Source organism: Topomyia yanbarensis, chromosome 2, assembly GCF_030247195.1.
Source record: "Topomyia yanbarensis strain Yona2022 chromosome 2, ASM3024719v1, whole genome shotgun sequence".
NCBI classification, from domain to species: domain Eukaryota; kingdom Metazoa; phylum Arthropoda; class Insecta; order Diptera; family Culicidae; genus Topomyia; species Topomyia yanbarensis.
In genome coordinates, this window is record NC_080671.1 from 318,958,087 (window position 1) to 318,985,915 (window position 27,829).

At 37.6% G+C, this 27,829-nt stretch overlaps 2 protein-coding genes across 7 annotated transcripts in view; one reads left to right on the top strand and one right to left on the bottom strand.

The window, feature by feature from the left end:
- Positions 1-27,829, top strand: part of LOC131683731 (flotillin-2) — a 503,804-nt gene that overhangs the window by 49,852 nt on the left and 426,123 nt on the right. The gene's annotated exons all lie outside the window — the stretch shown is intronic.
- LOC131683728 (glucose dehydrogenase [FAD, quinone]-like) lies at positions 9,128-27,783 on the bottom strand. The gene is made up of 2 exons (XM_058965971.1): positions 26,692-27,783; positions 9,128-11,242 (listed from the first exon to the last, which is right to left on the bottom strand). The coding sequence occupies exons 1-2, from the start codon at positions 26,723-26,725 to the stop codon at positions 9,744-9,746; spliced, it is 1,533 nt and encodes a 510-aa protein (XP_058821954.1). The 5' UTR covers positions 26,726-27,783; the 3' UTR covers positions 9,128-9,743.

Genomic DNA, 27,829 nt, shown 5'->3' on the forward strand with positions numbered 1-27,829 from the left:
TCGACTGCCAGTGGTTCTATTCTGTTTTCTAAATTTATAACTTGAACTTCAATCGTGTTTTCTTCTCTCTTCGAAACAGGAACGTTTCGATTTTTTGCAGCCTGTTTCTCGCGTTAATAAAATCCAGTTTGACGGCGTCAAAGACAACGGTGATGCTGCCGCAGAACATATGTTAAGCGTTGTTGTTTCTTTTAGGCATAAGATAAGAGCGAGCCTCTTTTCTACATCATAAGGTGTGTTGTCTTGAACGTGCGGGGCGCGTGTGCGCATCCTAATTCTTTCATTCATCTTCAGACACTCAGAAGTGTTTATTTGTTGTCGTCTATCCTCTCTTCAAAAAATGCAAAATGGCACTCCTCGTTTGCATGGATAGCCTCACTCAGGGAATCATTGTTTACTTCTGTGATATGTGAATATTCTCATTCTAGAATTAGGGAAAGAAATTCTTAGGGATCATTCAGTTGTAACATTAAATTTTCAAAGTAATGACGAGGTTATGACAACGATCCTATTGATTTACAATATCCTTTCTGCTCAGGACTCGTACATATGACGACAGACTTATAACAGCATTAGCTCTAGAGCAACGGAACTGTGCGTTGGTCGCATGCTTTCAGTAATCCGGAAACCGGTATTCAACCACGACATAATATCCTCAATAAGTATATGTATAATAGGCGCCTAGTTATTCAAATGATTTGTCTAATCATTGACAGTTTCGAATCGACCGTGTGTTGGTAATAATTCTTTGCATACAGTGATGGTTGACAGGAACGATCATCACATTATTTTGGTTGATAAAGGGTGTAACGGACAAATATTTTTCAAACGTTATTAAGTGCGCGCTGGTTATGGTGCTATCAAAATGGACAAAATTAATTTCATTTTGAAGATCAGTGATGCCAAAATACCCAAAAACATCATGTGATTGCCCACTTTATTTGATGCCGAACGTCAATTTTCTTTGAATTGTTTCTCATTTTCAACTTTCTTAATTTTCTTCAGATTTCGCTTTATACTGCCTATTTTTTCTATTGGGCGCAACTTTTGCGAATTTGAAGAATTTTTACTATTGGGTATGTCTTGCATGTTGTTGAAGGTATACCATTTCGGTAAGGCCAGGTCAAGTGATCTCCGAATTTTTCGCAAAATGATCGATTATGGAGAAATAGTATTTTTTGAATTTGGGATATGGTGTTTAGCTTCTAATATAAATATTTCGTTAAAACTCATTTTTTGTTTCGTGCAAACATTCGTAGGCATAAATATGTTATCACACAAATTTCGCTTTCTATCCACATGTGCAAAACACCTGCCCAATCAAGTTTTTTTTTCGAAAATATTGGCAACTTTTTCTGCTTAAACTTAGCTTCAAGCTTTTCTTTTCCGTTAGCCGTGTTTAACTCTGTGAATTACTTGAAATGCTCCTTGATGTGTATTTCATCGTCCATTACGACGCAATCAAACTTGGAAGCCGTGTGGTGTCCGGCGGGCTGAAATCTTTTTGCACTATTTCAGCCAAGAATAGAACCTCTGGGGACTGCTCCCATGTCGTAAGAGGCGACTAACAACGTGCTAGGAGTTCCTAGGTCGAGGTATTGCTCCGTACCGAAGACTTAACATGGACGGACCTTAAGGTTTTACATCATAACCATTATCCATTCTGTATTTAGTAAATCACTGATATATAGTCAGCTTTTCTGATTCGCTATTCTCGATTGTGTACCAACGTTTTAAGTTTCTTCTGGCGGTTGTATAATAGCCGTAAAGGGCAAAATCTAGTTCTACACTAAGTAATAGCATATATTAATATACCGGCTCTTCCACGCCAAGGTTTAACTTCCAGCTTTGGTTTAAAAACCGTTTTTTAACAAAAGTAAACTTTCATGTAGGAAATTTATTGAATTGGCCTTAGATGGAGCTGTTAAATTGCACAAAAAGTTTTTTATGTTGCAAGCGATCTGTAGATGTGTTAAATTAGTTTTTTTTTAATTAAATCTGGAACCGTCTACCGACAAATCCACATTAACGAATATCTCCAAAAGTGACTTCTTAAGGTCTCATGAAGGCCTGACACTAGCTTTATGATACTTTTGCTTTCCTAAACAGTGATAAAAATCTCAACATTCCTGAACTTCACTTTGTCAGAAAATGTAGGGCCATCGGAAGCTAAAAACACCGGCTACCCGGTGTAGTGCACTGTCAGGGGCGAAAGCGACATGGGAGAGGTGCGAGTCGAGATTTTTGATGGCTTGCAAGTCATCTGGTCTGGTGTTGTGTTGGGTGTTCCGCGGCTGAAAGTAGACATAAACGTTGTACGAAATTCTTGGATTTAGTGATGTTCGATTTTGACAAATTGTTATCTGCTGGTCGAGTGATTTTCGAGAGCCCGATTGGTGTATTCGATTAGTAGACCGTAACAACCGATTACTGCGTACAGGTATGAGTGGCTTGGTGTTTTTGGAGAGTCTTCCCGTTTTGTTCCGCGATTTTCAAACTTGGATGGTGGCCTCTTTGTGGTATTTTGAGGTGCTTAACGGATATTAGTTGGTTGAGTTGGATATTCGGAAAACTGACAGCCGATTATTGATTTTTTTATTGTTATAATGATTAATCGATTATCTGCGTGAATCGTGTAAAAATCCATTACTACATGTATTACCTATGTATTTTCTTGTTAACGGTTTTCTGCGGATATGATTTTCTATAGACTCTTTGCGCCCGGTCTTGCGAAGTGTCGGGGATTACGTCCAGAAGGACTGTCAAAACGTTTTTTTTTTCCTTTTTGGTTGCGTTTTTTACGATTCGCGGGTCTGTATAAAGAGTCCAAAATTTTGTAAGTCGATGGGATGTAGTTTGCTTCCATTGAGAGTAACGTTGGGAATATTGGATTGAGAAGGGATTCTCTGCATCGGTCTATATCAGCGGTTCTGAAGCATTTTCGTGCCTCGGGCCCCTTAGAAATCACCCTGCAATGTTGTGGACCCCCACGGTTAAACATTGCTGTCAATATATAATTTTCAGTCTGTTGGGAAGCAAGACTTGATTTTTTATATCCACTCGGAGGGGATATTTTGCTTCGCGGACCCCCAGCGGCGACTTCTCGGCCCCCTTTCAAGGTACCTTTCAATACTTAAAATTAGGGTTTTCATTTGGGATGAACCATGAAAAATAAAAACAAACATTACCATACCCCAGCGCGAATTCATCGTGAGATAGCATAACATCGCGCGTGAATAATAGTTACAAAAGCCGGCTTGTTCCTCATGACTGTATAAAGAAAGTATATATGCTTATATCGCGATTTAACCTCGATAATTATACTAAGATAGTAAGATAGTAATATTCAGTCAAGTAACAACTTTTCCATTACGACGGGTATCTCCGGAGAGTTAAGACAATCGTATCATATTCTATGTTATTGTTCTAAGATTTTCGATCTTCGTCGGAGTAAAGAAACTTGAAAGTTCCCTTGTCTTATAAAAATATTTGTTCAATCAAAGAAAAGCAATACTCCCGATGGCCGGCTGTCCGGAGTTTAAGTTGCATATCTTTAAGCCTAGAATTCCCAAATTAATACAACAAACGATAAATCTTCTTGAAATTCTCGGCAGCCGGCTGCCCAGAGCAATTATTAACTTATAACGCTTCTGAGAGTCGCATAGATTGTATCACATACCAAGGTGAATCCAGATTTATGTAACTATGTATCCCATCCCACTAACAAAACCTCCTTTCCGTGGTAACCGTGGAGATGCAGAGGTATACACGGTCTCCATAACAACGGTTATCACACTAACATTTCCTTCCTTCCCCGATGACTGTAAGGACGTGGCCGGCGCCGTTATTGACACTTCAAAATTTGAAACTCTCGAAACGTGCACACTGAGGATGGGAAGCTACTCCCAGGCTCCATTCGTTGGTTCTTTGTGCAATTTCGCTTGTTCTGGTCAATCACGGAGTAGCAACTACGAATTGTACGGTCATCATGCTCATGCTCATGCTCATGCTCATTACGACGCAATCAAACTTGGTTAACAATGTGGTGTTTAACTTGCGTACTCTTGTTTTAGACATGGTTTTTTGCTAATCACATCTTTTGGGTGTCAGTTGTACGTTGTATGTTGACAGTCCGGCTCGTTTCTTGGTTCATTACATTGTTTTGTGTGATATCCTCAATTTGTTGCCGTCTTCTCCAATGAAAATTATATTTGAAAGTCCTGGCAAATCTTCTTCCCTTTACTGTGGAATTTTGATTTTGGGTTTCTCCTGATCCTGGTTTTCTAGAACTTCCCCGTACACTTTTATTCCAATTCATTTTCCATCGTCCTCTGTTTGGACTGGGTGCCTATCACCGACTTCAGAAAGATCCGCCACCACCTGAGTCCTAGATATCGAACCATATTCCCGAATAAATCGATAACGTTTGTCACAGTGAAATTGACGATTATAACTATCCGCGTGGGAATTGAATTTTCTAATGCGAGTACACTGTTCCTCTTGCTTCGACGAGACAACCGAAAAGCGTCATTTCGTACGCATATACCTACAAGTTTTTTAAAGGCATGACAAAAAAGACACTAACTTTAAGTCGATAACTTTTTGATCATTTGATTGTTTAGCTAGCTCTCTGGGAAATGTATATTACATATTCAGTACGATTATTTGCACATAGTACATACAATGAATCGACTGCCACGATTTTGAGATATTATGTGTTGACACTGAAACATCGCTTGAAACCAACGGCGGATCAAGGAGGAAGATCCGTTAAGAAACTTAAACTAGTTATAATTTTAAAGTAGCAATCCCTTACTGCATACTCCTACCTAAGCCAATACAAGCCAAATTTTTTTTTGCCCGGATTAGGTTGACGATTTTTAGAGCGATTGCATAACCTTTCTATTTGAGAAAGGCAAACATGTGCCAAAGTAAAAAAAGTCAATCTTCGCCAATTTTTTTTTTCTAAATTGCATAAAATCTCAACGTTTCATGCATTTTAAAGTCATTTGGCATCCAAAATACAAATTCGATTTTCAAATTTTCCCTTACTCCCGTCTTTGAGAATTTTTCATTTCAGTTTATATGGGAATTTGCTGTGTAGTCGCACTCTACAACCCGTAATTCTGGAACCAGAAGTCCAATCAATAAAAATTCAATAGCAGCCGATGGGAAGGTTGTACCTTTCATTTGAGACTAAGTTTGTGCAATCCAGCCATCTCTGAGAAACAGAGGGGTGACATTTTTTTCCACATACACACATACGCACACACACTAACACAGACATTTTCCGATCTCGACGAACTGAGTCGAATGGCATATGACATTCGGCCTTCCGGGCCGGGATTAGGTTGACGATTTTTAGAGCGATTGCATATCCTTTCTGTATGAGAAAGGCAAAAACGTGTTTTTTCAGCAGCTGCGTCTGGTTTTATACTTGTTAATGACTTCTTTGGTGTCCTCCTCGTCCTCAGGGTGTGAAATGGAAGTTGTGCATTCTGTTTACGTGGTTGTTTATTTGTGGGACGACTTGGGATTACGTTTCGGAGCATTTTTTTTTAAATTTCTTTTTCTTCTCTTTTTTGATAATGTTTATTTTTCCGATTATCTAGTTTAGCAGCACTTCAAATTATGATATACTCACGGACGCGCTTTCATTGATGACGAGCACTTTCTTTTCACACGAGCACGTAATGTTTCGAACAGAACCTTGGATTGTTTAGAGGTTGATCGAATACTAGTTGCAATTGCGTTCTTTATGTTCTCTTCACTTCGTTTTGGCATTTTTCGTACAAAAATATGCACCATTTTCCTGTCAAAATAATTTAAATTTACATTATAGTAGTTACCTATCGTGTCTGCAAACGACTGACCTATCATGCCCCAAGCGTATGTTTCATATTCATGTCCGTATTTTTTGAAAACCAAAATTATCAAAAAACGAACACAATACCAAAATTATCGGAAAACGAATACAAAACCAAAGTTATCGGAAAACGAACACAAATCGGAAAACGAACACAAACTGTTCAGTATTAATTTCTTCGTATGAAAAAACTCACTTGACAATTTTTTTCATTGATTAAATGTACTGAACTGAGGATGAAAGACAACGCGCTTTCGCAGAATAACATGCGAAAAAATAAACGACTGCTTGTACAGTTGATACACGGTAACAGCCGTACTGACAGTCATCAATGATGCTCTATACCATGTTTCTAATTCACACAATATGAGCGACCTCTGCAATAACATAGCAAAGAAAATTTCATATGCCTATTGTACCCCCTACCTGTTTGACACCATTCTACTCTATTAATAATGTCCGTCTTCTTAGCCGAATCAGAATGCTTCGTAGCGAAGAACAACTTGCAACACGATGTCGAATTCGAAAACGTCAAAACCAAGATTCCTGTGTCTACGGACAATGACGTGACAGAAATTCGCTTACACGATTTGGCACCGTGCACTAGTATGGATTATATTAAAAGATTCATGTCGAAGTATGATGCAATGGAAACCGTCACAAATAACACTTCGAGAAACTTTTTCTCTGGCATTCTCGAAGGTGTTCGGGTAGTGCGAATGCGGTTGAACCATACTTCTTCTTCTTACTTGACTTTCGATGGAGGATCATCTCAAGGTGTTAACTAAATCCAAAGAATGCTATGCAAGTACCCTGGACAGACGCGCACATGCCACTTCTGTAACCGGACGGTATATTACGGTAAGGTATGCGCCGAGTCACTAAAGAAAATTAATCTATTACAAACAATACAAACAACCTTCGACATATGCTGGTACGCCATAGACAGCCAACCAAAAATCAAACGCCACACTATATCTCACGGTATCCCCAAACCAATAGCTAACATTCTAAGGGAAACAATAAGCAAAAAAGAAAACGGCTACACCAGAGTCACTCGAAACACACATAAAGTACCAAACATCTAACAGCGAAAATCAAAGCTGCTCTAGGAACGATGACATGGACGCAAACACGAGCGAGAGAGAAGGCAAACGGGATGATCAGCAAGCAGCAGAGGGTAAACCTGACCATTGCTCAATGCTGAGAAAGCAACTCAATACAAGGAGCGGGAAGTAGTGCAACCAGGATATACGGCGGCAATGATAGAACAATATGTGGATTTGTTATATAATCTTTTACATCTACATTATATTCTGGCGATTGAAACGCAGATTCCTTTACATACTAATAGTCAAGTTTTGTATATCAAGTTTGCAATTTAACACTGTTTTCAAATCAAATCGCTTTCAAAAAACTAATTTATTTTCGTTACTTTATTTATGGTTAGGACTTCGAAAAAGGGGTATAGGGTAATTTCGGGAGAGATGCCGCGTCGGGTGAGATGCTGCACTTTCTATATCTCGTATATAGGGTCACTTTTATATGGAAATATGGTATTGTGAGTTTGTCTTTCCAAAAATACTAGAGATGTACAATAATGCTTATTATTAACTCAAAAAATAATCTTTATTAGAATAATATTTTAAAAATGTTGAATAAAAAATGTTGCTAGAAATGGTTTTATCCCCTTAAGAAAAATTAAGGTGCTAGCCAATTTATGGGTGTAATCGAACTTCGTGATACTCAGCTGAAGACCCCTAATCGCAAAAACATCAACTACAGCTAGAAAATACTTTTGTTCGCTATTTTTCAGTTATCACGGTGCGGCGTCGCACCCGCACATGCGGCTTCTCTCCCGCAATGACCTTTTTTTTTTTTAAAATGTTCATGGAAATTTGATGAATTTTTTTCATGACAAAAACCATTTCACAATATTTTAGAAACTTGTCGCAATTGATAAAAATGATTTTATCGAATATTGAATGGTTTACTTTGATGCAGGACCGATTTTAAGAAATGTGCGGCATCGCTCCTCAAATTACCCTATGGGTTGAGAATGGTTGGTCTATACTATTCTCTATATTTCAATGTCCTACTTTAAGCTCTATTCACAGCTGCAACACGCCTTTTTATTTAGTGATTTATATCATTATGAAACGTCACTTAAATTACCAACATGTATTTAGAAATCGCCAAAATTTTGTACTATATCCTATCTATTCCCACTTCGGAATGACCCCCATCCGGGCTAAATTTAGCGAAACTAGCGTTCTGATGACATGTTTTACATTTTCGAGCCTAAGTGAACGGCGTAATCTATGTAGGGTACAGTGCTCGATAATTCCACTTAGGTGCCAGCTGTTTGATGAAAACCCATTGCAAACCACGAACCGAAAAGCTTAGCGAGCGAAGCCTTCCGTGTTGGCAATGGATAGAACAAGATAACAACTAATTTGCTTCCTCATTTATTGCTACAGCTTTGCCTCGCGTGTTTTCGTGGCATGATTTTCTATGCAATCATGATACTTTACAGCTGAAAAGAACTTACATGTAAATGATGAACGAACGATTCGTGATGTTATTCATCCTATCCTTGTTTCTATATATGGAATGGCTAAGCATTGCAAGAGGACATCAGCTGCCTCAGGTTCAGCGAAGTAAATGATACATTAGAGTTAGACGTTGAAGTAACAATGTTGTTTGTAAGAGTATTTTCGAGGAAAGTTAAAGGAACTGTTCAAATACCACAGTCATATTGAATGGCATTTGTGTTGTCATTGTCATATTCCTGTGAAATAAGTAAAATTCTGCTCAAGTAGTGCTCCGAAACAGAGTTTTCTTTAGTGGGCACAAAACCTCATAGCACTGCCAACATTGTTGTGATACATTCACATTTTTTTCACATTATCACTAACTGCAACAACTAATTCTATGTTTCTTTCTTATTCCAGGTAATGTTGATCTGTTTTACGACTATATAGTGGAAAGGTATTCAGCACAATTTATGTAAATGAGTTATCTGATCATTATATTAATTTTTTTAATATAATTTATTTGAAAGTAGTGTTGATAAAATGATACGCTTAGCTGATCGAGGTTACATTTATGTTACGTGAATAACTAAACTTGGTTTAGGTTACGTGAATACACTTATCTTACCGATCGCATTTGGACCATTCTTACTGCGATGATGTTATTTATTTTCAATGTTGCTGTTAAAACATCTGTAGTCTCTGAAGTAAATAATGTGTATGCTCCTATATGATCATCATATTCATGTGTTTTTTCTTGCACTTACTCCTAAAATTCTTCTAGTAAAGGCCAATGCCAGTAAGATGTTTCTAAAAGAAGTTTACCAATATTTACATGAAAATGTTCAAGCGCCCAATTGTACATGTGTCGTTTGTTTCTCTTTATTCTTTGTTCTTTAGAATTTTAGTGTTAAATACCATGCAATGTGATAATGGATCCCAAACCAGTTGATAAAGTGGTTTTCCAGCTCAAGAGACCATAAATTAAAAAATCATCAAAAAATCTGTTCGATTAAGTATGCCAAAATTCATGTTTCATGACTATAGAAATATTACTCAAAGGGCAGATACTCCTATATTGGGAACAATATGGTTCAACAAACGCCCTTTAAGTAACAGTTCCAAACCGTAATATTTTTTTTCTAAAGATTGTTCAAAATGATTTATGAATTAATTAAGTTGTTTAGTTTATAGAATTGTTTACATCGTGCTTATTATATCTGTCGCAGGTTGTCTATTCTATTTAAGCAGTAGATCTTAAAAAGGACTTCTCAAATAAATTATTCAAACAATTTTCCGTCTACATCCATTCTACAGCAACAATTTTTTCACATATCTTTAATTCATTGACTTTCATTAGCACTCTTAAGCCAATGTTCTTTAATCATATCCGCTGATTTTTCACCAATCATGTAAGCTATTGCTGCCGGATGTCCACTGAAGGTCATTGGAATTACCCCGACATCGACAACACGCAAATTTGTTATGCCGTATACCTGAAGCTTTGGCGATACAACTGCTTCCGAATCCCACGTAGGACCCATTCGGCAGGTTGCTGTCTGATGGTACATCGATGTAGCCTGTGTTCGGAGTGCACATCGCCAGTAGTCATCGCTGCCATGTTGAAATTGAGCACAGTTTGGTAGAAGAATATCATGCAGCTTTACACCATACTTTTTCATTGTTGGAGTGTCCATTATCCGGAGCACCCATTTTATCCCATTCAGTAGGGTTTCTATATCTTCGTCCTGTTTCAGAAAATTCATGTAAAACTTTGGCCACTGGAAAGGGTTACTGTTCTTTAGTTCCATATAACCCCTCGATTTCGGGTGTAACAGCACAATATTGACGGTGAATGCATCCTTATCGCCCGCCTCAAGTGGCCGATAGGTATCGTATACTTCATCATTGAAACGAAGTCCTTCACGTATACCACTTCCCTCGTCTGACGCGGGTGATCCATTAACGAAAATTAGCTCAATATCGGGGATAGCAACAAGACTTGCATTTCGAGTGTTGAGGAATCCTATCACCTCGACCCCTCCGGGGATTGTCATGGTACCATTTCCGTTTAGATATCTCGCTAGCATTTCGAGAGTAACGATGCGATCCACGTGGAGCGTCAAGTTGCGAGTATTTGTCACGAATGTCAATCCAGTGAAATACAGATGATCGTAAATAACTTTCCCCACGGGTAGATTTCGTATAACTGGTATTCCTATATTTTTAAGTTGATCTTCCGGTCCAACACCAGAAAGCATAAGAAGCTGTGGCGATTGCAGAGCACCTGCCGTGAGAAGTACTTCTTTCTTTGCTATTACAGCATAACGTTTTCGTTCACGAACAAACTCCACTCCATATGAAGTCTTGGTTATGGGATCGATAAGAATCTTTGTTGCTCTGGAGTTGATGAGTATGTGCAGGTTGGGTCGGGAAGCGATTGGTTCTAGAAACGCAGTGCTGGCAGACAGTCTTTGGCCATCTCTTAGGTTAGTATGCAGATATGATACACCAAGCTGATTTTCGCCGTTATAATCTACCAAAGGCATTGCTAACTCCTTCAGGCTATCTACGAAAATGCGAGACATTTCCGTTCTGTACGGAACAAACCGTACATCCAACGGTCCATCTACACCGTGGTATCCATTCGAAATGTTGAGAAAGGAATTTTCCGATTTTTTAAAATACGGTAGCACATCTTGATACGACCAACCAGGGTTACCGGCGTTGGCCCAGTTGTCAAAATCCTGCTGATTTCCTCGTACGTACATCATGTAGTTTATGAGCGTTGAGCCTCCTAGTCCTTTTCCGCGAGGTAATGCACAGCGTTGATCTTTCATGCCTATTGAGTAGAAGTTAGAGATTAGAAATAATGCTAAAAATAGAATGAATGAAATGTGTTAATTAAGTTTACATTTTCAACAAACGCTCCGACATCTGAGGACTTACATCTGTATGTGCAAAATTTTACACACACTCAATAATAGCAACTATAAAACTGATACTATAATACCATTATACACTTAGCAACCGTCAAGTTGTACGGTACAGGTACCAGATCCAATTTTTTGCTTTTTCAAATATCTAACGGCACAACAAAGCCGTTCCAACGCACAGAAGTATCATTTTAACCCATTATATTCTGGCCTATGAAATTTCATACGCAAAATCATCCATCTTTTAATGCATATTTACTGTAGCTTTATTTATATATAACTAGCTGATACCCATCGCATGTTGCAGCGACTTTCAATGAACGAGGAGGAAAACACAATTTGTTCCGAAGCGTCATCTGGCGTGCAGATAATTCCCAACCAATAGCACACAAACACGTTCCGTAACAAATGCCTAAATATTTGGAATGGACATTTCATTTGATTCACATTGAAGGACCCATGGATTTTAATGGGTTAAACAGTGAGGTGCTTAAATATGCGAACAATAGCAGTGAGTTGATCTTCATAACAAAATAAAAGAGAGGTAATATCTCTCTCGTTTGCTCCCAGCCATCGAGCTTTTCCTTAGGGTTGCTAGGTCTAAATCCAAAGCATGGATCGCTATCTGTGAAACGAGCAAGTGCTTCTCCCCGTTTTCATTAGTTTGTAAGCCAACGCGTTTCTTTATATTCGTACCCACCCTGGCATCCCCCATAAAGTGAGCTTGTATTGGCTTGCCAGATCCATCAGAATTTGTCGACAGCCATAAACGAGTTTTGGCTCGAAGATAATCCGTCCTGGTATTTTTACAAAATTACCAAATCCTTGTTCCTTTGGTCGCTTCTAGGCAGAAACTTTCCGGCACAGGTCACAATTTCATATACCCCCGCTGACGGTATAGAACCTACAGTACCGGCTTTTCCATAATTCGAAATATAAAATGATAAGATTTTATTAAATTTTTCCTTAATTCTTTCCTAAATATATAATTTATGAAATTGGCAAACTTACATCTGTTTGTTCCAAGTCACGCGTATGCAAAAGAGGTTAAGCGCGCAAGTATCGACGAACCCGATATTGAGGATCTAGTTAGAATTTTGAAATTAGGCATTTTCTTTGCATTTTATGAAAGTAGAATATTCCAAAGCTACTCATTAAAAATTTCGGATTAATAACTTTGAATCGAGTTCTGTTATCTGCATGCCAATCACACACTAAACCTTAAACGTGTTTTTTTCTAAATCGGTACCGGTCTCAAAAACCAAAAGTAAAAACGTAGCATATCAAGTTTTTGCTGGTGAAAAGAGTAATTAAACACGACATAGGTACAACGACAGTCGTGGCAACCACGGTTTTTTGTAGTAACTTGAGATTGATATTGTTATCCTTCACATGTTTTAAAATTTGCAAGATTGGTTTTAAAAGAAACATGTTCAAAGCATTATCGATAACAACACAGTCGATGTAAGCGACAGTTGTGAAGAATTTATAATTTCACGATAATATAATTTTAAACCAAGTGATTTCAGATTTAAAAAGAACAAATTGGAAATAAAATCTTCTTTCGTTTTGTCATATATTTTACATCCAAAAAAATTGTCCCATTCTTTTTTTCCACAAAAAATAAAATTGTGAGTACACTGGGGCAAGTTGAAGCGGATTTTTCAAAGTTGTAATCTATTTTAAAAATTTAAAGTAGATTTACAAAAAACCCATCTTTGATTTGTTGAAATTTTGTTTCAAGGTAGGTAATTATGTTCCCTACATGCCGTCAAAAATTCAAGTTGGGCACTTTCAAGGAAAAAAAATTATTTGAAAAAAACTTTTCCTTGTCCAAACTGAATTTTTTTTCAGTGCATTTTTATCGAAAGCTAAACCAATAAAAGTCATAATCATCTCAGTATGCAATTTCCCAACTGCTAGTTACCTGATATATGCAAATAGTATCAGTAACGAATTTGGTATATATCCATAACAAACTTGAATAAGGGCAAATATAAGCCATTTAACATGATCGATATACCGTCAATTCACCAGTCACCGTGCGTTTAAGCGGATTTGGCGTGACTTCGAGACCTATTTTTGAATGAAAATGATATTCGCTCTCATAGTCACCATAAAAACATTTTCATAATATGTCACAATTCAGAAATAATATGAAACTTTTTTACGTTTTAACGACATTCAATTAGCTAGAGATAACTGGGTAGGGAAAGTTATGAAACTTAGAGCCATAGTACTCAAGTGAGAGCAAGGATGTGAAGGAACAGATCGGAAAGCTAGAAGTGGCAGGGTCATTAGAACAGGCTTAATATCATGTGGGCTTAATTTTTGCCTTCTTATAATGAGGGTCCAGCTTAGGCAGAATAACTACGAATCACCCGAGTTCACTATCATGTGTCCTTGATAAAGGTAGACGTATCTATCTTTACCGTGACAACCGGCCGTATTCGTAGTTATTCTGCCTAAGCTCGACCCTCATTATCAGAAGGCAAAAATTAAGCCCACATGATATTAAGCCTGTTCTAATGACGCTGCCACTTCTAGCTTTCCGATCTGTTTACTTCACATCCTTGCTCTCACTTGAGTACTATGGCTCTAAGTTTCATAACTTTCCCTACCCAGTTATCTCTAGCTAATTGAATGTCGTTAAAACGTAAAAAAGAAAATTTGACTAACATAGTCGAAATAAAAAAAGGAAAAAATAATATGAAACTATTAAAAAACTAGAATAAGGAGTTGAGGACATTTGGTTGAAACATGTCATAGTCAACAGTCACCGTTCTATGTCACCATTAACTTACATGAAGGGATCCATTAAACGTGTATATAAAAGTCTCCAACAAGGGCCTTAATTGCGAAGCATGGGGTTCGCTCCTTCAAGAACCCTTTGCTTCGGCCAGTGAAAATTCTGGTTCGCAAGCAATTGCGTACAAGAAAAATTAAGGAGTATATGAAATCAACTTATTTTCCATCAGCCTTATTTTTTTCGCCGAATCTGCTCATCCAAACTTTGATCTTTTGGACGGGGCTAGTCTACCTGTTCGCCTTTTTGTGCCTCGAGGAGTAAACTGCCGTCGTTCCAAACAATTGGGCCTACAGCGACTTATTGTAAAAAAGGCACGCTATGGAAAATGCGGAGAGAATCATGAAAAGTTTTCCTACTGTGGAGAGACTCAGCGTGATCTCTCGGCATATCCCGCATATAAATTATGTTGGGACAAAATGAAACATTTGTTTAAAGAACGCTCCTATAAGAGATGTAAAAGAGCTTTACGCAACCGACAACGAATAATTTCTACGTTTCCTTGTACACTAAAGAGCGAGAGTGTGACCTTCCCATTGTGGGAACATCTTCTAATATGCCTATAAATTTCCGAAAGAGAAAAATCAGTTTTCTCTTCTACGTTTCCTCATAGAGGCCTGAGAGTCGGATCGCCAGATTTTTTCCCAATATACGCGACGCTACAAATGCAAATGAAAGACTTGCTGAAACCTGAAAAATGCGATTATTGGCACGGGTCCGTCGGCGGATTAACGGACGGATCATCAGAGAAACAATGTTTCGTCTGGTGGCTAGGGCTTACGTTGTGTATTCGATTCATCCTGTGATTGAAATACACGGAACATTCGTCCTAGGATGACGGTTATGTATCGCTTTTATGCTAATTATTATGATAGTAGAGGTGAGTGCAATCATAAAAGAGGCTGTGCTGCCAACTTTCTCCATAAAACTGATGATTTTATATTTACCTATCAACGACCATGCCGTCATCGTTACAGTTATAGGAGGCTCTCCGTTTGATGGAGCATGGAAAGCACTTTTAATATTTCCTGGAGAAAACGTGGGAGTTTTTGAGTACTTTATCTGAAAAATCATAGCGGATTACCTTAGTTTGACTTCTCTCGTTTGAATGCTCCATTCCGGGTAATGAGAAGGCGGACACTTGGATTAGAATGATAATGAGAACGTGGACATGTAGACATTAGAAGGTGATGTTTGTGACAGATCGCTTAGCTTCAACGAGTTTTTAATTATTTCTTCTCAGAGGACACTCGAAAATTGGCAAATTTCATGGAGCGATGGAAGTTCAGTAATCCCAAAGGTATCAACATACTTTGGCCCAAGAGAATGGATGAGGGTCATGACTTCATTCGGTTGATATCTCGGGTCATGTATAATCATTGTACGTAGAATGCCCATCCCCGGCGTATTAGGGTTGTGGAGAGCGGTCTCTGCGCTTGTGGTGGCGGTTATTGCGATATTAAACATGTTGTCTGGTCGTACACTAAGTGTTCTAGTACCAGGTCTCCGTTAAACGAATCCCTTCGGTCTCGTTCCAGTCCAGTCTATACCAAATTTGTTACTGATACTTTTTGCATGCATCAGGCAATTAGCAGTTGTGAAATTGAATTCTGAGATGATTATGAATTTTATTGGTTTAGCTTTCGATAAATATGCACTGAAAAAAAATCAGTTTGGACAAGGAAAAGTTTTTTTCAAAAAACTTTCCTTGAAAGTGCCCAACTTGAATTTTTGACGGTAGGTCGTCGCTGTTGTGCTATCTTATGACAAACGCTATTTTGGGGTAAACTGAGTTAGATATGCCACAACTTGTTTGAAAAATCTCTACGAAGTGGCGTTTTCAGAATTTTGAACTTCTTCTTGGTTACTTAGATATAGCGAGAAACATGATGAGAAATTGTGAGTTTTTTGCTTCAAATCACTGTATAGAGGGATTTGTTCAAGTAATAATTAGATGTTTAGATGTTTTTATGTGTGAAAATGTCTGAGGAACACAATGGCATAAACATTTTCAAAAGAAAATTACACGAGTTGTTAGAAAATCACAGTTTTAGTTTTAAACTGGAAATAAAGGATATTTGGCAACACTGTAACCAAAAATTACAATTTTTTCTAGATTTCCTGACTCATTTCCTTCAAAATGCATTTCACGGATTGTGTGTAGACCATATGAACGCAAAGATATGAATAAAAGTTAAAAATTGATGATTTTTTTCTATGGAAAATTTTCCATGCACGATTATGACACGTCATACAAATTTTGTCATCAATACACGCCTATGACACGTATGAGTGCGACTTTTGTTTACATTCATAGTAAAAACTCGCAACATAGTCAACCGATCTTCGTAATATTTGGGAGATTAATGCAGAATAGATAGAAGCATCAATTGTCTTCTTTGGATTGTTTATACCATTTATAAGTTTCAAGATATTCAATCTCAAACTTAAAAAATCGTTTTTCTCGAAATGTGCTAAATGGCGCTTGTCATAAGATAGCACAACAGCGACGAGGTAGGGAACATAATTACCTATCTTGGAACACAATTTCATCTAAATCAAAGGTGGGATTTTTTTTGTAAATTGACTTTAAATTTTTAAAATGCATCTTTTTCAGTGTAGGAGTCGATGAAGATTTTTTTCAATATTTTTATTAAAAAATTTGACTAATTTTGTAAAAATAACTCCTGTAACATTTCTTTGGAAGATTTTTAGAAAAAAAACAAAGTATGCAAAGTGGCGTTTTGTGACAAAGTTCTCATGTACAGAAAGTTTCATTTAAATCTGAGAGGGTGCTGCCAACATTTGTTCGAGTTGGCGCGAAATTCGTCTATTATTCGTCTATTATCACATTATTCATATGATTTCAAGGGAGATAGACCATTCAAGTCTGTCTTGAAAGCGTTACTGCAAGGTCAAAGTTTGGACGACTGTAAAGAGAAAGGCTAGCGGCACTAGCATGCCAGCAAGCTCTGGAATTATCCCTGAACTTTATTTTATTCGTTTTAATCGTAATGAGGTTAATAATTTGAAGAGATAGAAAAAGTACAAACAATGTTCCACGGTACTAAAAATTGTCCAAATGTATGATTTGTGGTGATACTTTGCAAACAAGGTCGATTGTCCGGTAAAAGAAACCACAGAAGTTCAAATGTGCTAACTGTCGTGGAAGCCATAAATCGAATTTGTTGACATGTCCTGTCCAAGAAAAAAATCTTCTATCTCCGTCACACCGTTCTACAATGGTGTTTTATCTTATGTTTCAGTTTTTTATAATTCGTTTATTTTGCACGGCTCAAGGCGTTAGCTTCACGGAGCCGTGGGTCTTTTATATATTTACATGATGTAAACAATAAAAAAAATAATTAATGCTAATATCGATCCCGTACGCGCGACTTTCCATTGCGCACGGAGATCCGTTTTCGTATCGGGGAAATATTTGTATTTCTGTCGTCTTCGCACATGTCCGGGTCATCATCGGGGTTACTGCCTTGATGTTCGCGATCAGTTGTTCTTAACTTCTTTCCCTTTCGGGTCACGAGCGTGAACCCTCCGTCATTGCTAGTAGCTCCCTCATTGCTGGAATTAGCTGTTGATTTTGTGGTACTTGACGCGACTTTCGCAGTTGTCATTATTGCTTGAACAGCAGCCACAAATTTGGCAACCGTTTGTGGCTCAGGGAATGATATTGGAGACTGAGTGTTGGTATTTCTTTCTGTAGATGAGCTTTTCTTAGCGGTTTCTGGGCAGGGTTGTCCGTAATGTGCCGTTTGTTCACAGAACTGGCACGTGTTAGTTTGTCCTTGATATGTACATAGAGTTCGCTGTATAACGGTATCACTCCCTTCTGTTGTGTACTGCAGGGTAAGGTAGGAGGGAATGGGTTGGTCTACCCACATTCTCACCACAAAAACACCATTTGAAATACCTGGAAAGTAGTTCCTCCACGTACCTTCCGTAATGGATTCCACTTCTCCGAAATACGACATGAATCTTTTAATGACCACTTTGCAAGTACGTGGTGCCAAATCATGTAATTTAACTTCCACATTTCCGTTATCCATATGCACAGGGATCTTGATTTTTGCGGTGTCACATTCCAGAACGTGTTTCAAGTTGTTTTGTGAAATGAATCTTTTTGCCTGCGCGAATTTGTTGAACGTCATCAGCACCGCGTGTCTGACGTGCTCCAACTGGATGAAACTTACGTCTGAAAACCGAAGCTGCATTTTCTCCTTCAGCAAATGTTCCACATCACCAATACTCGGTCTTATGCGGAAAGACCGGAAGTCAATGGCCACCGTGTTAGCTCGAAGAGTCACATTTTGTTGTCGAGAATCAGTCATCTTGATAGAATAATAGTAACGGTTCCCTTTGTTCTTCAGACAAAGCACACAAGAAAAAAGCAACTGCTTGCGCTGGCTTGAGTAGCAGCAGAGAGCACACTGATATTGTGACTGATGTCTTTCGTGGTTGAGAATAGACTGAATTATGCTTCAGTTGCGGGTAAGTTTGCTTACAAAATTGTAATTAATTTAAAATGTAATAATGATTTTAAATAATCAATTAATGTATTAAATTCTTGAGGTTACATAATGTGCATATTGGCGTTGTAATCGGAATATTTTTAAAACCAAATATCAAATTTAATGCTCAATTTTGTTAGTCATCGTTTTGATCGGATTGTTGGATTTGGCGGAGAATTCGCAATAGCGGTTAACCCATCGTATTTTGATGTCTTTTGACATCAAGGTGATCGAGTGTTGGGGTATTGAAGTTCTAACCGATCTTGGTGTCATTTTTGTTGCTGCAGCGTATTTGCTTTTTCAATATATTCTTGACCTACAAAAACGTAAAATAAATCGAAAGTAAATATCTTTCAATTTGCACAATGTATTAAATTTTAGTGAATTAGCCAAATTATTTGGAACTTATCAATTCAAATACCTATTCATAATCTGCTTAGTTTTTTTGAAGTACCATCATCCATGCAGGCCTAACTATCAAATAAAGTGGCTATGTTTCCAAATATAAGCAAAATTGATTACGTCTCTCCCTTATACTGATTGGATTGACATTTTCAAGCATTGACATGTATCAGTTTGAACAAACTTAGTACATCAATTGTCAACAATTAATACTCGTTTATTCGTAGATCTACATTTAAAATGTCATATTTCTATTGAACATAATTGTAACTTTTTACTTACTCTCACCTGACCAAACTAAAGTTCAGCCATTCGAATATTTCTATTGTGTTCGGAATACTATTGCTCTTTTTTGTCCATGTTTTGACCTTTCTCACCTATCATTTAATTTATTTTCCGTTCTGCGCATTATTATTAGAATTTCTAATGCCTTTCTCTATTATATTATAGCATTCGAGTCGTAAGTTGGCACAATCTAATAAAAATAACGCAAATATACACTAAACAATATGTCCCATGACAACATGACTGGGAACGCTAGTGATATGGGTAAACTCTTCTAGCATTTGAACCGCACAGTGAGAATTAAGTAACAGATTCGCGGTCCGCTCGATCATTTAAGAACACACGCGAATATGCGAATGACACGACGGTTATAAAATCGATTTTCTACACGTAAAGTTACACACACACACTAGCACACGACATACAAACGTCCACGCGATCGAACGCGTCAACATACAAACACTCGAGCCCTTCGCATTGATACACAAAGGCAAATGCAATGCGCGATCATCCACGCGCATATGCGCCCCAGTTCTCGCAAACACAGGACCTCAGAGAACACTATAGCACCTATAATCTGATTAACAACATTCTTAAGCGCGAATAAATAAATTCCCTAGCGACGTCCATACGCCCGCACATCTGAACAATACACTCAATATTACAATCATCCGCTGCAATTGACCTTAGCAGTGTATTAGTGAGTGACATTTCTCGTCTCGTTTGCAATTGTAGTGAATGATTCTGACAGGGGGCCCTTCCGAGAACCCAGCTCTACAGCTCCCGTAGGACAACTCCAAAAAAAGACATTCTGCGACAAACTCTTCGCAAACTAGCCCCGATCTCCCATACGAATTTAATTTTAAAATATAAATCGTTGAATCAATTAACACAACCTACCCCAGCAGCTAAAATTTTGCCGCTCAGCTAAGTATCCCCAGTTGTAGCTGGTGGATTGCATATAGGCTGCAAACACCGGAACTTTGATGATCAAATTTTCTTGTTCGCCCGCTTCGAGCAGTAGCACCTTCCATTCTGAGTTCTCGGACAACCGATTAGCAAGCACACATCCCGAAGGACTTGCTCCCACAATTACGAAATCATACTGATTGAGAATGTTTTTGGCACCATAACGTTTTTCTGTTTCACTCAAAAAATGACTTTTGATTGAATCAACACTGGGTTGCTTATGAAATTCTTTCAATGTTTCCTTTGTGTCGCCTTTATCTTCGGCAACGACGCTGTGTAATTGAAAAACTAGGACTAACGAAGCTAGTATCACTATCACGCTTTTTCTTTTTTTCCTGTGCATCGTTGGCACTTTTAACGCCAATTAGTCTGATAGTCTGTGCGTCCGACGGTTACGGATTCCGGAAAAACACTGAAACTAATCGGCGATCGGAACCACCCAAGATTGCTCGCTTTATCCGCAACCTTGCCGAAAATGTTGACATGAAAAAGTGGTGGCAAGTTCGCATGATAAATTGACGAATCGCTACAGCAAAATCAGTCGAACATGTATGTTTTACGAGTTTTCTTCCCAATTCAATGCTACCACGAAAGCACGCGACTTAAGGTCAGCTATAGCTGAAAATTTCAAGCTTGTTACTAATTCAGTGGGCCAGCTGATGTGATGTATTATTGAGGGCCAACAATTTAGTGGTTGCGGGGGACCTTCCACTTGACCGATAGGTTTATGAATTAGTGAAATTGCGATGCTATGGGACATTCAATTGCTCAGGTAGTAAGAATTGTTGTAGCATTGTCGGGTAAATGTACCTTTGAGCATGAGTTCCAAAAACATGAAAATGTTTGAGTTAATATTCTACATACAGATTGGCTAATTCTCTATCGAGGATACTCGGATCACTATCGTATCAATGTGTTTCATGTAAGTTAGGTTGTAACTTAGTTTCAGAAATGAAAGGTTGTCGAATTCGTATATTTTTGACTGCTGTTTAAGTGTATTTATAAAGGTCGTTGAGTACTTTGTAAACTTTCTGTTTTGTCCTTCGATCTGCTTATAAAGTAATTATTTTAGCGCTATTGCACTTGATAGCAGAATGTGCATTTACACATTTACATTTGGTTAACGAAGAAAAAAGGAACCAGAAAAAAATATTTTGAATCGGTGAATACGAAAACAATATACAATTTTTATTTTTAAGTCGTTTTTTTTTTCAAACGAGCTTTTGCGCACTTAGTTTAGTTATTGCTCAAATCATGAGAAAAGTGTTGATGTGCTCTTTCCAAAAATATATAAAATGTGTAGATCACCTGAAAATTCAAGAATGTTACTAGCGCACAAAGTTGAAAAAGTTAGAGTTCTCGACACATTTTTCAACAAAAGTTCAAAACAGCTCTTTAAATCATAAGTAAACAATCATCAGGAATCAGGCAACTAACGCTCAGCCAACATCCTGTGCACACTGGCGCGGCCGTTTGGCGGGTCAGCGTGGATTGACTTTTTCTGTGGGGAGTGGTTGCAGACATTGTTCAACAGCTTAACGGTAATGTTTGTGAGCACGGCTCGCAGTGGGAGTCATTGTGTGTCGACTTATCAGTCGGCTTCACAGTTGAACCTTATTAGTTGTGTTGTGGTTTAATAATTGTAGTTTTTAGCACTAGTGTACAGTTGTTATGTGCTAATCGTATGTCTATTTGTGTATGTGAGGATTTGTGACAGATGGGTTAGGGAATAGATGCTAAACTGTCGTATATGATGGAATAGTGGGATCCTTTGGTAATTTTTTACCGGTATTCAATTCGTACATTCGATTCGAATCATTCGGGACGATCGGATTGGATAATTCAAGGTACGGTTAATTTACCGACGCACGTGAAAAACTTCTAATGGAATGTAATTGTCGTTAATGGTAAATAAGTATAATTTGAAAGCATTTAGGTGATTTCAAGTAGTTCGATTGCATGTTACATGCGTCCTCTTCTTCTACTTCATCAGCTTGTTTTTTGTACTTCTAGTAGTTTGCTTTTCCACTACTCATGTGTACCAAAAATAATATCGATCAATTTCGCTTCTACTTAATGTCTTTCCTTTTTTCGTTATTCGGCATGTTATTTTTCTTTTATTGCTATATTTTGAATTAGATCCATGGTAACACTCAGCAGCACAATAAATTGCTTATTTTCTCATATAGACTCACAATATTTCTCATTCCAAACGTACAAACGTCCACACATCCAGTTAGACCAATCAAAAAAGCTCATATCCACTAGACAACACCTTCTATGGCGACATGACTGGTAACTCTAGTGATGTGGAAGATCTCATTTTCTTCTAGCATCTGAACCAAATTAAGCATTAGATTCACGATCCGCGCGCGATCATCCAAGAACACACGCGAATATGCGAAAGGCACACGGTTATAAAATATTGAGAACCAAGAATAAATCAATTATTATATAGGAACAGGATATAGTGGGACTCATTGTTTGGATGACCATTCATGTACGAAGGTTTATAACATAAAATATATTTGAATTATTTTTATTTTTTATACATTATTAGCTATAAATAAAATGTTATTTTTTGTGCGCACCTACAAGTATGTAGAACTTATTGAATTGATCAATTACGGTTACAATATGGAATGATTAAGAATACTAATTTTGAGGTTAAACTGCCAAAGAATAACGATCTCGGGTCCAAAAAAATCTACACTTTGTAGACACCTTTTTCAACAAAATTGTTACAAATGCAATAGTTGACAACTTTGCTGAAGACCTCAACCGTTTAAACAAAATTAGATTTCTTTTTTAGATTAAAAAAAAAGAGCATTAACTCGTTGAAATTTTCGTTTTTATCCCAAAATTGACATCAATATTAATTAATGCGTTCACGGAAGTTAGTGCCCGAAACTTTAAAGAATAAACCGAAGTAAACATACTTGGATACATATTAAATATTTAGATAAATTGAATCATAATTCCTTATGTCACGGTGTTAGGTCCGTTAGTTTGTAGATATATCTTATTAAGAACTTATACCTGACGCAAATGATCATTTAATGACATTCCGATGTCAAAAAAATACTTTTTAGTTACGGATACTCCGCCATCGAGTGCGGCATCTCACCCACAATTTTCATGCGGCATCTCTCCCAATTGTAGGGGAGAGAAGCCGCACGACGATGTTTTCTTTTGAAATTATAGATGACAGTGTTCATGATAATATTGCTTTCTAAAAGTTTCCAGCTAATCAACTGATACATGATTTACCTAAAAAAAACCGCACAATTAAAAAAAACGAAATTTTAATGTGGTTCTGAAATTTTTGGCATTCCGCGATGCAACTAGACTCACATAATCATTAATAATATTTCTGAGAGTTAAGAATAAAGATTATTTTACATCTCCAGTATTGTAATTCATAGAAAGACAAACTCGCAAAACTGTACCAAAGTGACTCTATATAGGAGAAGTAGAGAGTGCGGCATCTCACTCGACGCAGCATCTCTCCCGAAATTACCGAACTCAATACATAAGGGAGCCCGGGCTATTCGGACCTACTTGAGCAAATCGCCTTTTTAGGTGGATAGATGTGAAAAAATTGACCGGCCAAAGGCCCTAGTTTTGTTAGTTTGACACCTCAGCTACATTTTGGTGCCATAAAAAGTTCATTTGCACCACTCAATGGCAGCGCTAGGCGACGATTTGCAAACCTTTACTTTTTTCCATCCTTTTACAATGTAGGGGTAATTCGGCCTCCCTACGGGGCAATTCAGACCGTCATTTTTCTTGAATTTTTTACAATGGAATTATGTTTACCTATGAAATATTTATAAAAGACACTCCTTAAGAAATGAAAAAAAGTAAATTGCTTTGCAAAAACTTAATCTGGTAAGTCACAGCTGTCGATTGGCAGCCCATGTATTTTCTTTGCTGTGGCGTCTGCAATGGTGTGCGCAGCCGCAAGCCGCTGAACGCTGGTTGACGGAATAGGGGGTCCGAATAGCCCCGTACGCTCATTTCGCACAAAAGTGGTGAGTGTCTCGAAAATATCTGTGTTTTCACCCAAACAAAAATCATTCCATGAAATAGGAGCCTCAAGCTTTCCAAAACACTTACCATTTCTTTTTTTCACTTTTATTTGTTGATTTATTCACGGTTTTTTTCCATTTTAATGATTTTTGTTTTGAGAATGGCAAAAAACGAAACACGTTGTATCTCCTTTCTACAAAGAACAAAGAATCAAATTCAGCTCTCAAAATTAATGTTTCAGAATAGCGGTTCCACGAATATGTACGATAGTCAAAAAGTCTTGCTATTTTCTGAGAAATCGACGGGGTCCGAATTACCCCCACTATCTTAATAGCCCTGGGTCCCCTTACTTGTTGGTGCGTGTAAAAAGAGCATTTTTGTAATAGCTATAATATAAACATATTTTATGTTATGTCCTGTTCCTATGTAACGTTTAATGTTATGTCCTGTTCCTATGTAACGTTTAATTTTTGTTGGAGTAATAGAGTGTCGGAATAGCCAAAGCTCGGCTGCCACAAAGTACATATGAAAACAAAAATCTTTAATGAAAATAGTGTATTTTTGCATGGAAATTCGTTTTAGAAGCCAAAACATCGATTTTACAGTATTTGTACCTTCAACAAAACGTTGAATTTTAGGGTCGTCAAACGGTAAGATAACATAGTCTTCACTAAAAGGATTGGAATGACAAGGAGACGCCATGCTCCGTTTGAAGATTCAATTCAGCTGTAGAAGCTTATAGCTGAGTTCGGATTCAGGACGGAGCATGTCGTTTCTTTGTTTTTTAATCTCTTTAGTTCTCACAAGTCTCCTATCTCATGCCTCCACGCGAGTCTAAGTCTATTGATGACATTTGGTCCTTAGAACGGCGACGACTGGGTGTATCAGGTTAACAATTCTTTGTATTTCTCTTCAATGGTCGTTATTATCGCTTGTATACGTGTATTTTACAAACCATCCGATACGCAAAATAGCAAATACATACCTTGATTTATAACATTTCGCGCTATCATAACTCTTTGTCTGTATAACGTGTTATCACTCGGTAGTTTTCAACCAAATAAATATACCGTAGAGAAGAAGTAGCGAATTCTGCCTAAATACTGTTACAAGAGATAGTGATCCGGCTCATTACGCAGATAAGATTAGCTTTTTTAGGCAATACTCCCACTGTCGGCTGTGTGAAGTTCAAATTGCTTTTGTTTAGGAAACATAGGATACTCTCGGTACCCGGCTGCCCAGAGTTTAAAAAGAACCAAAAACTAAACAAGATCTTTTCTTTTTCGAGTGATCGTGTACTCGAAGACTAACTGAACAATTACATAATAAAATATTCTTTACAGGTCGCATCGCTTGCTTCGAACGAATCCTAGACCTTATACCCTTCCAAATCACCAACTCCGCGACACCTATGGAAGAGTCTGATAAATCGTCGTCCTTCCGTTAAGTAAGTGGAGCATGAACACTTCCCGTCTACCTTATCCTTTATCCATCCCCGTGAACGATGGAGATGAAGGCGGCCGGCAATGATGGCTATCATGTGATGAGTTTTTAATATGAGTCGGATTGGTATGAATTCCTACTAACCACTTCCTAAGCAACTCTTATTAAATAATCAGTAGTCATACGTGATGAAGTCAGTGTGCATTCCGCCAAAATCATCGTCACAACGCAACGCAACGCTTCAACAAAACGTTGAATTTTAGTGATATCTGAAAGTTTGTAGAACATATTAAATTAATCAATAAATGTTTTAACATGGAATAGTCTAAAAACTGATTTTGAGTTCATATTTACAAAAAAATCAATTTCGCGTTGACCGTGATTGTGCGGCAATAACTGAACCGATCGATTTGAAAGTTTTATTTCGCATTTTGATGACTACTTCGTATATGTTTATTTCTGGGGCAAAAAATCAATTTATTAAGTCATTTAAAATCAACATTTTCAGAAATATTATCACCAAATTCATTGATTCACGAAAGTTTTTTTATTCATTACAGTTGATTTTTCCATTAGAATGGTCACCGCACATGAGGTGATCCATAGCAACAGATATATCATTGTCGTTTTGCCAGCTTTTTCATAATAAAAATTATTACGAATACCTTAAAACATGTATTAAAATATGTGTGAAATAGTATCACAAAAGAATGTCATAAACATGAAATAAAAAATCGCGAATGTGCCTTATTTTTGGGACCCAAGTAGACATAACTTTATGCCCATTATCCAAAATATGATAGAATCTTTTTGAAAAGTAATGGAAAATTACTCGTCAGAATTTGGGTGTGTACACACTCAAACTTTGTATAAGAAATAAACGCATACCTACCCTTAGTACTAATATTAACAGCGAATTTGTCCATTAAAATTGAGTAGAGGAAGCAACTTATTTGATCCACGGTTTGATAACGCCTAAGTTTCTATCAACAGCTGCATATTGCCGGCGACAATTCGTTTGTACAACATACTCGATCGTTGACCAAATTGCCTTAAATTTTGGTTGTTGCTCGATGGAAGAATGCGATTCCCAGGCGTTGATTTTGTTCAGCATCTCATTATTGCGTCTTCCTAGCTTTGACCAGTCTAATCGAAATGGCCAATTTAAATCAATGCAAGTTAGTCATGGAATCTAATCTGCTACACACATTTATCATACAGTTATGCAATGCGCAAATTTGCATTTGTCTGAATAACAGGTTTATTTATTGTCACGACATCCCACCTAGAATATGATAATTGTCTCAATGCAGTCCACAATTATGCATTGCTATATCAGCAGGGAAAGTCTAGAAAATTTTCCACTCGAGATGAAAGCGTCTCCATCGTTATTTCATCAACTGGTATTCTGAGAAAAAAATCAACTCCAGCAACAGTCTCCACAAACCATGTAAAAACAACCGACCCTAATGAACACTGACCGTAATAGTAGAAACTATATTCAACATTAGAACATCACGATCTGTGATCTGCATTACTGTTTCAATTCTGAGCGCGGCAAAACAATATAAATATTTAAGTCCGGCTTCTGATCGTATAATTGCAATTATTTCACTCTTTGAATTCCATTATTTAATAATTATCAGGAATACTGGCAGACTTTTCGCTACAGGGATGATCGTTATCGCATAATAATTATCATTGGATTGAGTTGGCTCAGTTGTGTTGTGTCGGATGATTCTCCATAGTAATACATTGTTAAAATTCTAAGCACAACACAAAATGCACTGTTTTCTATCCGTCTAGGGTGAAACAGAGCGTCATTAATATTTCCCCGGAAGAAGATTTTCCTCCATTGTTCAAGTTCGCTTGCTTGGTGCACTCTAATGTACCAATTATCACAAGCTATCAACCTGTGCCCTTGATACCGGCGCTGAGAATGATCAACTGCAACGATGCAGTTTGGGTCAACTCTCAGACAATAGTCATTTTCGCTGCCACTTGCGACTCTCTATCTAAAGCTCCAACGC

Excerpts from the sequence above, each read along its gene's own strand:
- LOC131683728 (XM_058965971.1), bottom strand. The coding sequence starts at position 26,725 with ATGGACAAATTCGCTGTTAATATTAGTACTAAGG. Across the intron at positions 11,243-26,691 it reads TGTTAATATTAGTACTAAGG|GCATGAAAGATCAACGCTGT; the intron begins GTAGGTATGCGT and ends TCTACTCAATAG.